This window comes from Urocitellus parryii, chromosome 7, assembly GCF_045843805.1.
Source record: "Urocitellus parryii isolate mUroPar1 chromosome 7, mUroPar1.hap1, whole genome shotgun sequence".
Classification (NCBI taxonomy): domain Eukaryota; kingdom Metazoa; phylum Chordata; class Mammalia; order Rodentia; family Sciuridae; genus Urocitellus; species Urocitellus parryii.
The window spans coordinates 40,695,660-40,713,339 of NC_135537.1; the positions used below are offsets into that span (position 1 = coordinate 40,695,660).

The 17,680-nt window shown below is 37.8% G+C and overlaps 1 protein-coding gene and 1 pseudogene across 3 annotated transcripts in view; both read right to left on the reverse strand.

Moving 5' to 3' along the window:
* Esrp1 (epithelial splicing regulatory protein 1) overlaps window positions 1-17,680 on the reverse strand; it is a 51,433-nt gene that overhangs the window by 20,445 nt on the left and 13,308 nt on the right. The window contains exons 5-12 of one of the 3 annotated variants that reach the window (XM_026383730.1): window positions 10,930-11,028; window positions 10,747-10,801; window positions 9,145-9,252; window positions 8,882-9,014; window positions 8,748-8,790; window positions 5,743-6,044; window positions 3,464-3,682; window positions 1,115-1,313 (exon numbers count right to left, since the gene is read on the reverse strand). In XM_026383730.1, the coding sequence (XP_026239515.1) occupies window positions 1,115-1,313; window positions 3,464-3,682; window positions 5,743-6,044; window positions 8,748-8,790; window positions 8,882-9,014; window positions 9,145-9,252; window positions 10,747-10,801; window positions 10,930-11,028 (1,158 nt within the window). Of the gene's footprint in view, window positions 1-1,114; window positions 1,314-3,463; window positions 3,683-5,742; window positions 6,045-8,747; window positions 8,791-8,881; window positions 9,015-9,144; window positions 9,256-10,746; window positions 10,802-10,929; window positions 11,029-17,680 lie in introns of all 3 variants that reach the window. The other 2 variants (XM_026383739.1, XM_026383728.2) reach the window with 2 other exon arrangements.
* On the reverse strand, window positions 11,728-12,121 carry LOC113179265 (small ribosomal subunit protein eS12 pseudogene; annotated as a pseudogene).

Below are 17,680 nucleotides of genomic sequence, written 5' to 3' on the forward strand. Positions count from 1 at the left end.
ATTCATTTAAAGATCAACTCTTCACCAACAGCAAGCAGCAGGTAAACAGAATATTAGCATTTAGGAATTCCAAGGGGAAAAAAAGGATTAAGCCCCACTGAGTGTTCTACAAATAATACTTTATCAAACAGATTAATTGGTATAGATTCCTATTTAGTACAAAGTAAAGCGAAACTCCTAAAACTGCTCAAATTTACTGGAATCAAACACATGAATTCAGTTTATTTCTCAGTTATCTTTGAATGGTATTCTAAGCACTATGTTCTTTAAACATACCCAACATGCCTAAGAAGGTATGTCTACTTACAGGTGAAAACTGCATAAAATGACTCAAGTTTTGACATATTCCTTAGCCATTGACTAAGAACTTGGTCCCTAGATTTCAGGGCTTATTCCTCTCAAATAGGATTCCAGATGGCTTGCACCCAGTTGCCAATGAGCAAGAGCATGACTTGTTAATTAAGCACTGATCCTGTGATCCAATGGAAACTTTGGCTAATTCATTAACGCATTTATATGTGTGTTAGTGTATATATATACACATATATATGTATTTTTTTTTTTTTTTTTTTTTACTAACTTGCTCATTCCAGATATCCTGGACAATAATAGGAAAGCTCTCCAGGTTATCATTTTCAAAATACATTTGATGCTTAAAGTTAAAAATGCAAAATAAGCATCAAATCACCCTTCTTAAAGTTTAGTGTATTAAAAAAAAACAACAAAAGAAAGAAAAAGAAAAAGAAAGAAAAGAAAAAGAATCCAGTCATACTTATATTTTACCTTTAAATGCGTATTAAAATATCTACATAGCCAGGTTGCCTCCCAGAGTCAGTGCTTATCTGGAGCACACTAAGCTTCAGAAATCAAGTGCTTATCACTGGAAAAGCAAGAATATAATTTGAAAGGAGGTATTTTGTAGCATCTCTAATTATGGGTGTCCACAACCAAGGTCTTAAATGATTACCAGATACTACTGATTTCAGATGGGAAAGCCTTATGTAACCACCTTGCCTGCCTCAGAAAGAACCAGGGGCACAGAAAGTTATGAAAGCAGCTTAAGCACCTACCAGCATATAGCGTAGAATAGCGCCAAGACCCAAGAAAAACTTACATGGTAACTTACATGGCGGCGGGGATAAGCCATTTCGATTTAAAGTGCCCCCCATTAACACAAAGTTCATCTCCTCAGCTGAACACTGAAAGACTTCAACATATCTGTCCTTCATGGTTTTTTTATGACACTTCTGCGCAGCCATAAATGCTCTGTCTGCAGACTTCATCTGGATAAAGGCGTCTCCTGATGGGCGGCCCTGAGTGTGTGGGGGAAGAATAAAAACAAAAGGAGACTGTCTCCTTCAACAAGGAAGTAAATGGTTGCTTATAAAACATGCAATAGTACAGACATGTGAGCCACAAAATCTGGGTGACAGTGTGCTCCACTCAATCTGTCTTGCATTTCATCACCTAATCACCAGGATACCCACAAAACCTTGAAGAAACGGTTTTGAGAGCTCAGAGCTGAAAGTGATCCTTTTTGGTTTCTGTTAAATTAGTATCAGATTTACAGAGTTTTGAAAGCATCTCCTTGTGACTGTAGTTTCAAAATACAGGATTGGATACTGGATTTTTTTCCCTTCTAAAAAATCCGATTAAATCTCATTTGATTGAGAAAAGCTAGTAAGAGAACCAGTATCTATCACAGCTTTATGCATCCTCCTACAGGAAACTGAACAAACCAATGTTTTCTTTTGGCTCTCAGTTTTAGTCCATCAGTGACCTGCTACAATCCTTTCACTTTTCCCTCATCCTTGAAGCTTATAGTGGAATGCGGCTTGTGGGTAAGGAACTAGGAGTTTCAAGGGTAGAGCTGCACCATCAGGCCCTGCCTTTGAACCCTTCTCTTTCCTCTTCGCTTAAGACCTCCACTTTAACCTTGCTCAAACAGGTAGGTGTTCAGAGACATTCCTTATTAGTAATAGCTTGCTAAATTTCCCTATTTAAAACAAACTCATAATTGGGCTGGGGATGTAGGTAAGTGGTAGAGCACTTGTCTAGCATGTAGAGGTACTAGGTTCAATCCCCAGTACTTCCAAAAAATAAAGGTCGGTAGACAGATTTCTGTTCCACAGACCTAGAATCTCTTAGCTTTATTTAGCCCAAACGTTTCATGGGGGGTAAAAAAAAAAAAAAAAAAAAAAAAACTGCTTTCTTACTTTATAGTTTTCTCTTAGTCTCTTAGGGAGTATTTAGTCAAAATTATTACCATGCAAGTTACCATACCAGGGAAATTAGCAACAAACCCAGCCCAAGATGGAAACCTAACATCCTCAAGGCAACTAAGAGACTGTATCATCAAAGCAACATTTTTCTCCAGTGTAGTCACAACAGGTCATGGGGGTCAATGAGAGGAAAATCTGTCTACTGTTGTCAATCAGAGAGGAATGGACCCTAGATAGAAACGGTGACTCAAAAAGAAATAATTCCCTTGTGATGCTGTCTTTTGAGAAGTTTTATTCAAAAGTTCTCCTATGGGTAAAGCATGCTAGGGGATTGTCAGATAAAATATTATATGGCTTAATAGTAATAGCTTAAGAGTTAGTTTTCTATACCAGCACATATTCATTCTAAGTCAGGGCTCAGGATTTTTTGATTCCTTGTATCAAGTAGTATGTACTTTCTAGTGAAAGACAGATTATAGTCATGAAAATCACTAAACCTCCAAGTAAAAAAAAGTAGGGGATTAGTAATTAGAAAATGATTAATGTCTCCAATACAAACCTATATAAAACCCTTAATGTTTAGAGAACATCTAGCTTTCAAATACTAATACGGTTTTCTTTTAATAAAGAGTTGTCAGGTTTAAACTACTTTGCTTGTGAGTATTTAGAACTTTGTCCTGCTTAAGACAGCACAAAACGCTGCCAGTAATATGATTAATTTTATTTAACCAGAAATCAAGTAACAAACTCAAAAATACTTTATACCCATGTACTGAAAAATACATCCAGATGGCATGCACATGAGTCCTCATCGAGTTTGCACTCTACTGAATATGATTTTATGTCTAACATGTATATGAAGCAAAATATGAAATGATTCCTAAACAGCATATGGACACTGGAACATAGCATGCTTGTTATCTATAGTATATGTTATATATGATTGCTTTCATCTCAAACTAGCAGTTGCAGAATTCAGTACCTGCAACAGGAAAATGTATACACTGAAAATATATTTGGCTCCCACCACGTTATTGGTAATTGGATGCATTTATGTGATGAAGGAATCAGAGTTGAATAGGAATTATACGAAAAACAGCATTCTTTCTAGAATACATTCCAAAGATTCAGTTAAATCCAGATTCAGTGTAACACTTAAGAATACCTGTGCTCTTTTATTAGAGGAGAGCTTTTGAGAAACAGAAAGATTAAAGAAGATTTCCAATAAGCAACTCTCTTACCTGGTGATTCAATACCATGTGAACCCCATGTGTACGAATATCTGTGGAGAACTCCCCCAGGAAGTCCAAGATGTCCTCTATTGTGGCCACATAGGGAAGACCTCGAAGACGTACACAGTCTCTAACATTTGTCGCGGGCACAAATTGCTGAGGTAGTACTGGAATAATGGGAGGGGTTGGAAGTGGAATGAGGGGGGCCGAGGAGAACCGATTCAGCACCTGTACTCAAAACAAAAGTGATTTAGAGTTTTGTTATTTCCATGCCATCTGTAAACCAGCACCGACATCACTAGAAAGCCTATCAGAAACAGAGTCTGGGAGCTGGGAGTGTGGCCCAATGGTAGCGTGCATGATTAGAACACTGGGTTCAATCCCCAGTGTGTGCACAAGTACACGCACACACATGCAAGAAATAGTCTCAGCTCCATTCTAGACCCAGGGAATTTGAATCTGCATTTTAACAAGATCCTCAGATGATTCATAAGTACATTAAAGTTGGAGAAGCACCAATGAAGAAAGGGATTTATGCATTTCAGATGGGAAAGCATGATACCCACTTCTGTCAACTACATAAGACATACACCACACACAACACAACATGCTTATAATTAAGGATATATCCACCTAAACAGATATATCACCACCTACCTTAGGACAAGTGTCCTTAAAGTCTGTTCCTTTTATAAAAATTTGGACATATTGCTAAATATGGACTGTTGTGGCAATTTATTGAATTTCATTTCACTAAGTACAGAGTGTTCCCCTTAATATTATCTTTATACTCCAACAAACCCAAGAAATAAAAGAGAATGACCTAGTAAAGGAATCACAGGCCAAATAATGACTGTAAATGATATTAAGATATAATATTAAATTATTATATTAAATAAATTAAAATATGATATTTAATAAATTAAAATATGATATTTAATGACATTAAAATATGTTACATAAGAGCACAAGACAGAACAGTTAGATAATGAACAACTGAGAAAATCATTTGGTGACCCTAAAGAGTAATTTAGTTTCCATGTAAATTTGAGCTGGTATCAGGAAAGAAGATCTTGAGTATATTTTATATTCTTGGAATCAAGCTATCTTGATATGGATTATGATAGGTTAGATACTTTGAAGAATTGCTCTAAGGCAAAACTGGATTACGAAGTCCTTGTCCATTTTTGTCCTAGAATATGCCCACTACTAATCTAATACTAGGAGGCAGGTCCTCAGGCGAATGTCATTTGTGGCATCCTGAGGCTTTCTAGGAAACAAACATGAAAGCCTTGAACATCCACAAACTGAATATAAAAAAGAATCAATGAACTCCTCCCCAAAAGGTGCACTAATTTTCGCACTCACGCCCATTAAATTGCTGGGTAAGAGGTGATAAAATCAAAGACAAACAGCACAAAGAAATGGCATGAAAAAGAGAAAGGAAGACTTAAAACTTATACAGACAATCCAGACACAGCACAAGCATTAGGACAAAAATTGAAAATAAATGCAGTGGGGCTGTGAATGTGGCTCAGTGGTAGAGTGTTTGCTAGCCATGTGAGAGGCCCTGGGTTTGATGCCTAGCACCACACACATACACACAAAAACTAATGTAGCTATGGATTATGGTGGTGCCTACCTGTGATCCCAGCTACACAGGAGGCTGATGCAGGAGGACTGCAAGTTTGAGACAGTCTCAGAAATTTAGTGAGACTCTGTCTCAAAATAAAAATCTTAAAAAGGGCTAGTGGTATATCGCTCAGTGGTAAAGTACCCCTGGGTTAAATTCCTAAAACTGGAAATAACAATAACAAAAAAAAACTCTGAATTCTGAAAAATTTTAAAGACAGAAGGTCACCAGTAGGAAATAAAACCAATCAAGTCTTTTTGGAAATATACTTGGCAAGACATTAAAAATCTTAAAAGCTCACAACTTGTATCTAGTTATAAAGTAATGAATCAGAAATTTGTAGAAATTTTTACAAGCATGTTTACGTTTCACAGAAAAAGAAAGCAACCAAAATATAAAAAAAAAAATATGCACCAAAATGAAATATATTAAAGATGAAAATCATTAAACATGGGAAGTTTTCAAGATGTGTAGTTTTAAAATACAAAAAAAATAAAATACAAAATATTATGTTTTCTGTGTGACAGCAAGAAAACAGTGGCTCTCTTTTGGTTATGGAATGAGGCTATTTCAATAACTGATATTTTCAGTATCCAGAGTAATATTAGGTTGTTTCTGAAGAGGGAGAGGTCCCAGCATACTCTTAAAGACCAACCTGCTGCACTTCGGCTGCTGTGCTCCTGAAGAGTTCAATGTATCTTTTACCCAACAAGTCCTTATGCTTCCTCAACGCATTCTGTGCATATTCCTCACAAGCAAAGAGGACAAAAGCATCCCCTGTTGGCCTGCCATCTGGGTAGGTAACAAAGAGGATGCCTTCCTTCCCTCCAGTGATGGGGCAATGCTGTCCAAAGAAGGTCACCACTTCTTCAGCTGTGGCTGTGAAAGGGAGCCCCCGCATGCGGACAATGACTTGATTTTCCTTGGAAAGAAACTGAGCTACCTCATTGGATGTACCTGGGGAAAACAAATATTAGAAAGCATGGGGAAAAACAGTTGAAATATCAACTTCATCAAATTTAAAGTGGTGCGATTACTGGAAATGTCAAATTCATCACAAAGACTCAACGCTTCTCTGAATTCATCATAATGATATGCTCAGAATCAGAATTCTTTCCCTTCCCATTTTTTTTTTTTTAAACTGGGGATTGAACTCAGGGGCACTTGACCACTGAGCCACATCCCCAGCCCTATTTTGTATTTTATTTAGAGACAGGGTCTCACTGAGTTGCTTAGCTCCTTGCTTTTGCTGAGGCTGGCTTTGAATTCATGATCCTCCTGCCTCAGACTCCAGAGTCACTGGGATTATAGGCGTGCATCACAATATCTGGCTCCTGATTACTTCTTATTAAGAAAGCTTCAATGGGGCTGGGGATGTGGCTCAGGCGGTAGCACGCTCGCCTGGCATGTGTGCAGCCCAGGTTCGATCCTCAGCACCACATACCAACAAAGATGTTGTATCAGCCGAAAACTAAAAAAATAAATATTAAAAAATTCTCTCTCTCTAAAAAAAAATTAAATCTAAGATTTATCCTCAACTTCACTTTATAAAAAAAAAAAAAAGAAAAAAGAAAGTTTCAAACATATTTGAGTAAAGAGAATATATTTGGTACAGCTAGTCAGTGTTCCACTAGGACTAGAGAATCTTGTACAGCAGTGCCCTGTGTCAGCAGTGCCTTGTAACAAATACTCAAACGGACACCCTTCAAATCCATACAACTAGTAATGCTTTCCCTTAATGAGAATTTTTAGGGCTGGGATTGTGGCTCAGCAGTAGAGCGCTCCCCTAGCACGGGCGGGACCCAGGTTCGATCCTCAACACCACATAAAAAATAAAGGCATTGTGTTGTGTCCCATCTACACCTACACCTAAAAAAAAAAAAAAAAAAATTATATATAAAGAATTCTTATCATACCATCCACATACAATGAAATCCAGAGCAAAAATATGAATGCTCATTTTGCCAACTCCAATTTGCAATGCTTTACCACAGAAACCCAGGATCTAGGTAAGACCACAGCAATTTTCAAATAAATTTTATCCCCAACCAGTATCAAACAGTGCTTTAAAATTATATCAAACACTGGGCTGGGGATGTGGCTCAAGTGGTAGCGCGCTCGCCTGGCATGCGTGCAGCCCGGGTTTGATCCTCAGCACCACATACAAACAAAGATGTTGTGTCCGCTGAAAACTGAACAATAAATATTAAAAAAAAAAATTAAAAAAAAAAGAAATTATATCAAACACTGCCTTGGAACATAAAGCCCTGAATTTTAGGGCTTATCTAAAGAAGTCCAAACTTGGGCACAATGCTGCAACTAGGAAGGCTGAGGCAGAAGGATCTCAAATTCAAGGGCAATATGGGCAACTTAGCAAGACCCTGTCTCAAAATAGAGAGCAGAAAAGGCTGAGAACGTAGCTCAGTGGCAGAGCATTCCCTGAGTTTCATTCCCAGAGCAAGTTCCAGAATAGAATTAGCACAATTTGTTTCTATAACAGGATGCTGTTACTTCAAGTTCTGCAACTGGAAAACATCCACCAGTGCTGCGTTATGCAAAGATACTAATGTTCTCTTTATTTAAGTGAAAGTTCCTGAGTACAAATTGGCACAGGTGTTAAAGGTCTCCTTTTAAAAGGCCCACAATTCTTAGATTCAGCTATTTTACTTTAAGATACTTATCCTAATGAGTGAGAGATAAAAAAAAAATATTCACTACAACATACTTAAAGTGAATAGTTGGAAATAAGTTCTAGGAGCACTACAAAGATGTTTCAAAATGTTATGGTACATATAATACCATGTAGCAATTAATAAATGAAATCAAGTAACATAGGAAGGTGTTCATAATATATTAAAAGAAAGGAAGTTATAACACAACAATTGAAATTCACAGAGTGGCTTAACAGTGATTTGGGAGGCTGAGACAGAGGATCATAAGTTCAAGGCCCGTTCAGCAACTTAGCAAGACATTGTCTCAATATAAAAAGAAAAAAGGACTGGGGTGTAGCTTAGTGGTAAAGCACCTCTGGTTCAACCTCCAGCACCAAGTTTTAAAAAAAAAGAAAGAAATCACAAAATAAATGTATACATAAGAAAGAAAAAGGACAAATTGGTTAATATTTTTGTGCAGCTGTTACTTTTAAGTTTTGAAGTTATGAACCACTGAGGAACTTAGCAAGTTCCCAGAGATAAAGAGGTCCCAGCAGATAAAGACCACATCTGTTCCCTTCTCTGACTGTATTACTGTAAATGATATGTATTTACAAAAATACCAGGGAATGATCATGTAAGTGGTCAATGACGAATTAAGTAACAGAGAAAAACTAGAAGCAGATATGCAACAAACCTAGATATTACAGCATAGCTCTTTGAAAACAGGTTTTGGACTCATTTGAGAACAAATACAACTTTATGTAATCCTTTTATCTTTGTATAGTATTATTTTAAATGGCTATTTAACTATTGTAGGTTAGCTCAAGTGTTAAGGTAAGAGTAATTACACATTAAATTCACTGATACTGTTCAAAGTTTCTTCTTTCTACTTACAAAAAATCACTTCCCATATATTTCATTGGGAAATGAAAACCATTCATGTCCTATTTATCGATTCTCAGTATAAATGCAAAACTTTAGATTCTTATTAGCCAAAGGCACTTACCACCAGCAATTTTAAGAAAATCTTCACCTGTTGCTTTGTAAACCTAAGAAAAGAGAAGTTAAAATACAGTTTGAATCTCCCATACTATATTTATACTCATTCAAGAAATCAAGGGTCTCAGCTTGAGGACATACCTCAATGTACCGGGTCCCCATGTGATGTTTGTGCCTCTGCAGTGCTAGATCTCTGTGCTCCTCACTTACAAACCTAACCAGAGCTTCTCCATTCCTTCGACCCTGAGCATTCAGACAAAGTGCTGCACCTCCCCTTTGAAAAAAAAATAAATAAAACAAATGGCATGTAGGGAAAAAAAAAAAAAAAACGTGAGGAGAAAAGAATAGGAAACCCAATATCCCTTTGGGATTATTTTGTACAATAGAGATTAAAGAAAACCAACTTGGCAATATTGAGTCCTTTGAAGAATCTTGCAATATCTTGATCCGAAGACTGCCACGGTAAACCTCGTGCCCTGACTACAGTGTTATCATCAATAAGTTCCATCTTGCTGCTGTGGATGAAGCAAAACTTCAGGTTGCATAATTAATGCTTACAAGTCTGATATCTATTTCTCCCTGCAAGACAATCTGCCTACACATGAGGTCTTATTTGAGTTCAGACAGACTTTCAATATTGCCTGATATATTTTTCTTATAAACTTAAAAATGTTATGGGTACAGTTGAAAGCATTCTTTAGGGGGGGTTCACTATAGAAAGATGGGATGCCTATGTACAACTAGCTTCTCCAGCAAGCCAACTATGTATCAACTACTTGCCTGCCATAAACTCAAAGTGACCCGAATCAAAACACAGGAAACAAAGTTCTTCTTATACCCTCATGGCCTGGCATCAAACCATGAAAGATAAACTCAAATTCATTCTTGGATGTAGCCAGTACACAAGGGAGGGTTAAATCCGGTTTGGCAGCAAAATTTAGGATCAACACAGAGCTGCCAATTAACCCACATCAGGAATGTATGTATGTGGTCAGAAGTCTTCCATTAAAATATCTCCCTATCAGACCAGAGAGTCATCACAGGGTGTTTATGGAAACAGTTGGGAATCCCCACACCTTGATGAGTCATTTGCAAATCACCTCTTATACATTTTAACACCTTTTGATGTTCTGTCCTTCTCATGTTCATATTTTCAGTAATCCTAGGACATTCTCCTCATGAGTCACTTTCTCCACAAACTAAATAGGCTTCAAAATCTCTCCATGGACAAAAGTGCCAGAAGTTTCTATTCGCATCAGGCACCAATCACATACAATTGACTACAATGAGTCACAAACTCAACCAGGTCCACCTGTGATCACAGAGATATCACCACTGTGTACTCCTCCCGAGTTACTTCCTTTGCTTTAAAGTAGAAGCTGACAGAATATACTTAAAACTAATCTCAGTATAAGTTGCGAACTCTTTTAAAGCCTATTATTTTTTTCTTTGTAAGTTTTCCAAAGAAGATGGACAGATAAAAAGAGACTAAAATAAAAATCAGATAAAAAACACAAGATGTTCTTCAGTCATTGACTGAAGTAGTCAATATTTCATTAAATTGTAATCCCATGGGCTAGGGCTATAGCTCAGTGGCAGAGCGCCTGCCTAGCACATGTGAGGCACTGGGTTCAATCCTTAGCACCACATAAAAAGATAAACAAAAGTTCTGAGGGGCTGGGGATGTGGCTCAAGCGGTAGCGCGCTCGCCTGGCATGCGTGCGGCCCGGGTTCGATCCTCAGCACCACATACCAACAAAAGATGTTGTGTCCGCCGAGAACTAAAAAATAAATATTTAAAAAAAAAAAAAAAAAGTTCTGAAACATTTTCAAGTAAATAAATAAATAAAAATTGAATCTCAACATCCAGTAGTAAATGACCAAATAATACAAAATGATAGCCAAAAAGTTAAGTAAATTTACTAAGATATATAAAGGGAGTTAAATATTATAATATGAAGAAGATCAAGTAAAATATTTCAAATGAATGGTATTCACCTACTTACCAAGTGCCACTTTCAAATTTGTAGTTGACTCTCTCTGGATCTGAAAACCTGTGATCTGGAAATGACAACATACGACTCATCATTTTAGCTATCAGAAACAAAACTGTGGGAAGAAATTGAAAATCAGAGTTGAGGGAAAGATGTTGGGACCAAATCCTAGGAATTATAACAGTTAATACTTACTATAAGGCTCTGAAATCATTGCTAAAATTATATTCCCCATATCTTCAACTTGAGAGGCTCCATAACGGGAGACTGAACTATTCTTCTCAAAGTTTAAACCTGGCAGATTAATAAGTTAAGGAAACATTTTGGAGAGGTAAAATGAGGTTGCTACCAAATCAAAGTTAAACTCAATAGTCAAAAGGCCAGGTAAAATTCTTTAAAAATCTCAGGATGGCTTCTTCCCATCATTTGGGACTTCAACCATACTTCTTAAACTCTTGAATTGTCTTCTTGGGTGAAAGTCAAAAACGTGTCCTACGGTATCACCAGTAATAAAAGTTGTTTATTTAGGTAACAGAAAATAGATAAATGCTTACTCCTATAGTTTGAGTTTCAAATGATAAAGTGTATTGTACACTAAGTTAATTAGAATCTTTTACTCTATCTATCTCAATGGCACATACAAGGTGGTGACCATGCTGACTTTATGACATAGTTATGTCAATAAAGGCCATGAGATATTAAATGATCTCAGCATAATGTTTGAGATGGACACTTCAGACTACCAATGACACTATGATACCATTTTTACTCATACTTGTCTTCTAAAATATTTTTAGAGCCCTCTGGGGCATCCCATCTTTGCCAGTAGCAGATGCTAGTACCTGGAGAGTAAATTTCAGAAGCAATTTAAGCACTCAGAGCCAACAATAACCAATATGGTTCTTGTGTGTGTGTGTGTGTGTGTGTGTGTGTGTGTGAGAGAGAGAGAGAGAGAGAGAGAGAGAGAGAGAGAAACAAAAATATTTTATTTGCTCATTTCTTGCATTTGAAGTACTCTTCAATGACATCCTTGGCCTAAGACTCCTTGCCATAGTCTTCAACCACTACACAACTGTACCCAACCACTTTATGGGGTTTGCTCTCTCAGTCAATTTTACAAAGCTCTACCCATTCTCCTCGTTTCTTGTCATTGACCTTAATCAAGTTGATTTGGTGCTCGGCATAAAGGGCCTCCACCAATCTGACACAGAGGCTCATTAAAGTTGAATGCAAGCACACAAAGATGGGCTTGGTGCTTGTCTAAGGTTTCGATGGCTTTGCAAATTCCACCTTTGAGACCAACACAGTTGAGGATGGACTTCAGCACCTCTTGTAAAGCAGTATTAATGTGGGTTACACTTCCAGCAACTATTCTTTCCTGAGCCATGGCAGTGGGTTACAGATGAAGCCCAATCTTGAACACACCGGAGCCTCTGCACTACTCAGCAACGGCAGGAAAAATGTTTTTCTCTTTTGAGACAGAGTCTGGCTACATTGCCCAGGCTTGTGGTCTCCAACTCCTAGGCTCGAGTGATCCTCAGCCTCTTGAGTGCTGGGAATATAGGAGCACACCACTGTACCTAGCTTCAATATGGATCTTGACAATATCTGTAGATTCTAAAACCAGCATGTACCTCCATCAAAATAGTTACCTTACAAAACTAACAATCATTGCAATGTCTCTTTCTTTGCTCCTTTTTTCTTTTCTGTATGTGTGGGTTGTGCTGGGGACTAAACCTTGAGCCTCCAGCATGTTCAGAGCAAGTGCTCTACCACTTGCTAAGTTATGCACTTAGCTTCAAACTTGTGATCCTCCTGCCTCAGCCTCTGAGTAGCCGAGATTACAGGCATACATTGCCATACTGGCTGGATTTTTAATTTCTTTTAAGTTCCAATATTATAGTTACACTTTGTCTAAACTTGAATTTTGTAGTGTAATATAAAGCACAAAGATAACACTCTGGGGCTGCATCTTTTCTTCAGCGTTCAAAATAAAAACAGCTGGGGATATGGCTCAGTGGTAGCAGGCGCAAGGTCCTGGATTGAATTCCCAGCAGCACAAAAAGTAAAAGGAAAAAAGAAAACAAACACCTGAATGGTGGTTACTAGAACATTTGCCTTATTTTATACCGTTTTCTAACTAGTATTTTAAAATAAGCTTATAAAAATGAAGACCAATGTGAAGAAAGTGTCCTCATGTACTATTAGTGCAAATTTAGAGGATAGTTATCAATTCAGAGAGCTCTCACCTAGAATTCCTAAGAAGTACAGCAGGTAATCTGCAGAGTTAATTCAGTGAGCCATATCCTTTTCCATTCATAATTTTAAACCCCTTTCCATTTCAACCCAGCTTCCTCCTTCCTTTCCAGTAAAGAGACATTGCTTCCCAACAAAGGCAGGCAAACTCATTTTTGTGTTGTCCCTCAGCTGGTCCCATCTCTCCGCAGTTAAATATACCATATGCCGAAAAGCAGCCATATGTTCCTGGCAAATTACTTAACCCCACTAAACTTTATCTAGAAAGCCAAAGCTGTGATAATCTTTACCTCCCTGGGCTCTTTGTGAAGATTAAATGAGATAAAACAAGCCCACAACACAAGGTATTTAATAATAAAAGATGCCCTCTCCCTTCTTCCTAGAACCCACAGTGACTACTTTTTTTTTTTTTTGGAAGCATGATTGAACTCAGGGGCACTTAACCACAGAGCCACATTCCCAGCCCTTTTAATGTTTTATTTTGAGATAGGGTCTAAGTTGTTTAGAGCCTTGCTAAGTTGTTGAGACTGGCTTTGAACTTTTGATCCTCCTGCATCAACCACAGGAGTCACTGGGATTACAGTCATGTAACACCTTGCCCAGCCACAGTGACTACTTTTATAATTCAAGATCAGACATTCATGATTGAAAACTCTGAACTCACCATATGGCTATCCGTATATCTCACAGGGTAAGAATCAAGCTAAAATGATAGATCATGTCTGCATCCCACCCCCCTTGCCCTTGACATCAACTAGTGACAAAATAGATATACTGCCCACTTACAGATTTGAAACTATCTTTTCAGGAGATGTTCAAGCAACAGACCAAAGACCACTGATTGGAATCATTGATTATGTGAAGAGGATATCAAAAAATTTTTACTAATCCAGTGCCATTTTCAAAAATTGTGATAAGGCAGAAAAACTAGAGCTAAAGGATAAAGATACTTTGGGAGATAGCTGTTCTAAATTTTTTCTGGAGAGATAAGACAATAAGAATCCTTCCAGAACTTTTTAAGAAAGACTAGTCAAGACTATCATTCTCATATGGACTCTGGTACCAAAGAGCAGTCTGGAACCCTATAGTTATAATGTTTCAATCAGGCCTTTGATGGAGCAAAAACTACCCAAGAAATGGATACAACCCTGCCATGCAAGCCATGTTTCTCTTAGCACTTATTCTGCATTCTTTGTTGGAAGAAGAGATTTATCGTGTACTGTAGGATTTTTAGAAGCAGGTTGGCTTCTACTCCTATATTTGAGTTATGACAACTAAAAGTGTCTCCAGTTGGGGGGCGGGGGAAAATCACACCAGGGTGAGAACCACTAGTGTAAACTAACAGTTTTCAATAGTTCCAGTTTTACCCCACATCATCAATGGACATGACAACGTAAGAGACAATCATTAGACAGTGATTTTAGGAAAACTGGCCCAGGAAACATTGCCTAAAGCCCAGGCTGATACTATGTCAAAATGGGGAGATCAGGGGCTGGTATTGTGATTCAGTGGTAGAGTGCTTGCCTAGAACGTCTGAGGCACTGGGTTCGATCCTCAGCGCCACATTAAAAAATAAATAAATAAACAAACAAACAAAAAAGGTTATTTTAAAAAAATGGGGAGATCAGCTGCACCCTGGGGAACCTGGAAGAAAAGCACCCACTGACAGCAGAGACCATCCTCGGTCCTCAGCATGGTTTTGTGCAATTAAAAACAAAGAACGCAAGGTCATTGTACTGTCATGTGTAACTAATTAAAACAAATAAAAAAATAGTACAAAAAAAAAAAAAAAGAACAGAGTTCATATTTTTAAAGGATTACAGAAAGAATATTTGCAGAGGCCATATGCAGTCCACCAACCCCAAAATATTATCTCTGGCCCTTCAAAGAAAAAGCTTACTGACCTCTGAGCTACAGGAATGCAGGTTGCCAAAAGATGGCTAATACAGAGACCACCACAGGAATGTTTATCACATCATGACTTTATCCCCCAGAACAGAACACTGGGGCTAGATTTAGAAAAATAGGAATGCAAAGATATTCCATTCAAATTACTCTTTAATCTCTTCCGTAAAAGAGAGGTACCTAACCTCTGCTCAAGAGACTCCCCCATAAAGCACTTTTATCCTTTTAATCCTCCAACCAAATCAGACCATGAGTAACTGCCTTATAGCACCAAAGCTATTATTACTAACTACTCTAGGCCACAACCACCAATTGAAGAGTCCATTGGATGCTTCCCCTGTAATAAATCACTCTCCTCTCCTCTCCATTATGTTATACATCTCCTGAATCTGGGGCCCTGCCTTCCTCTGATCTCTAACTACTCTACAGCTCCTAGGAATGTACTACCATAAATGATGGCATTTATTAAATACCATTTTGTTTGGACCACCTAGGTCTTCTGATTTTCACAATAATCCTACCAAGTAGGTTATAGTAAAACCAAGAAGATGAAGAAACAAAGATTTAGAGATGTTCCACAACTCAGTCATCCAGCTAGCAGGCAATGGAACTGAAACTATAACACAGCCCAGGTTTGACTGTGTACATAATTCCCTGCACCAAGCTAAGAAGCTCTGCTTAACTTGTTTTGAGCCACACTTTGTAAAGATCTTTTTAAATGTATAGGTAAAGGCCAACTGAAGGAGATAGAGATCAAAAGCAAAAACGTAAAGTCTCCTCTCTCTTCTCTGTTCAAATAGATCCGTAGCTAAAGAATCTTTTCACTGAATTCTTTTTAATTAAGAATATATTGTTGACACTTGGCTAATAGGGTTCTATGTAACATGCACCAACATGTTTCCCGTTGAGCCAGCACACAGAGAAGATCGGCAAAGCTGCTAACGACTATTAAAAGTCATCCAACCTGCTGCATACCCAAACCACCTCCTTACACACACACACACACACACACACACACACACACACACACACACAAACTAACTCTCTCTCTCTCTCTCTCTCTCTCTCTCTCTCTCTCTCAGGAAGTTCAGTGGATACTTACAAGAATTAAACAAAAAAATAAATGGTAGGGGAGTATTCTTTTTAAGAATGTTTTTTATTACCAATTCTTTCTCCCTATCAATTTATAGTTATATATTGAATTACTTGCTGCACGTCTGATCTTGAGGGAAGAAAAGATGAGTCTGTGCCTCCTGATTTATGGCTCCTCATGCAACTTACTCATTCTGCCCTTGAGGCAGCTACAACAGCACAAACAGGCTCAGCCAGCTTTACAAACCAGAACTGCCACAAGGGAATGAGGAAGGGTACAGCCAGGGAGGGTGGGAACAAAACTAACATTTCAGCTACAATTGACTGAAGTGCTACATTTATCTAGGTTAGGGAAGTCAGGGACTCAAATGATATCAGAATAGGAGGAATGCTTTCCTTAGCGTCACCCTTGGTGAAACTGAGAATTTAACTCAACATTTAACATTAGCTGATGGTATAATTCAGAGAAAGAAGCTGAACGGAGTTCATTAATACTAGCTTATCTACTCAAAAGAAAAGTTATTTCCAGACTACCTGAAAATGGACACATTTGCTTTTGAAACACCCAGTTTTCACTTATAAATGACATCTTTTTTAAACTAAGTTTTTGGTCTGTAACTGAGAAGCACACACATAAAATATTAGTTCTGGAACAAATAATGGTAAGCACATATTTACATACTAACTTGAAATTCTATCTCAAAGCAAAATTTTCCCTGCCACAGGCCCCTCAAAAGACAAGTTTTTAACATTCCTTCTTTACTTTCTTCTGTCCTTCCTTCCTTTCTTTCTCTTTGTCGCTGTACTAGGAATTGAACCCATGGCAAGCTCTCTACCATTGAGCCACCTCCCCAGCCCTGTTTTCCTTTTGGTTTATAGTATAACACAATTACCTATGTTGCCAGTCATATCTAAAAACCTACTGCAATTAACAAAGGAGCAGCAAACCAATAAACACAGCAAGAGAAAAATCAAGCAAAAATCCAAGAACTGAATTTCCTACAAGCATATGAAGGAAAATAAAGGGAAGAAGAAAATGATATCTATCCTGAAATAAATTGTATAAGTTAAAAAACAGGTTCAAGGACTGGGGCTGTAGCTCAGGGGTAGAGTGCTTGCCTCACATGTGGAAGGCACTGGGTTTGATCCTCAGCACCACATAAAAATAAAGAAATAAAGATGTTGTGTCCATCTACAACTAAAAAGATTTTTTTTAAATAAAAAATAAAAAAATAAACAGGTTCAATATACAATCTACTCCCCATGCCTCTTTTTGGTGCTGGGGATTGAACCCAGAGCCTCATGCATGCTAAGTTCGTGCTCTACCACTGAGCTACAGGCCCAATCAGTTTTACATTAAAGTGAGCTCGGAAAGAAACAAATCACAAATGCCACTGAAGAAGCTCAGGGGTGCAGGTCAGTGCTAGAGCGCTTGCCTAGCACGCACATGGTCCTGGGTTCAATCCTCAGCATAACAGAATTTTTCACACATAACAGAAGCCCCTGAAAAGCAAACAAGGAGCCACAGTAACAAAATTTGATATAGCAGCAATAAAATGCTGGGAAGAAACTCTACAACCTTACTTTTAATTTCATTTCTCAGAAACTTTTTTGGAGGAAAAATAATAAGATCCCTACTAACAAATGCTACTTCCAGTAGACATCATAATGAAAAACCACATGAAAGAATCTC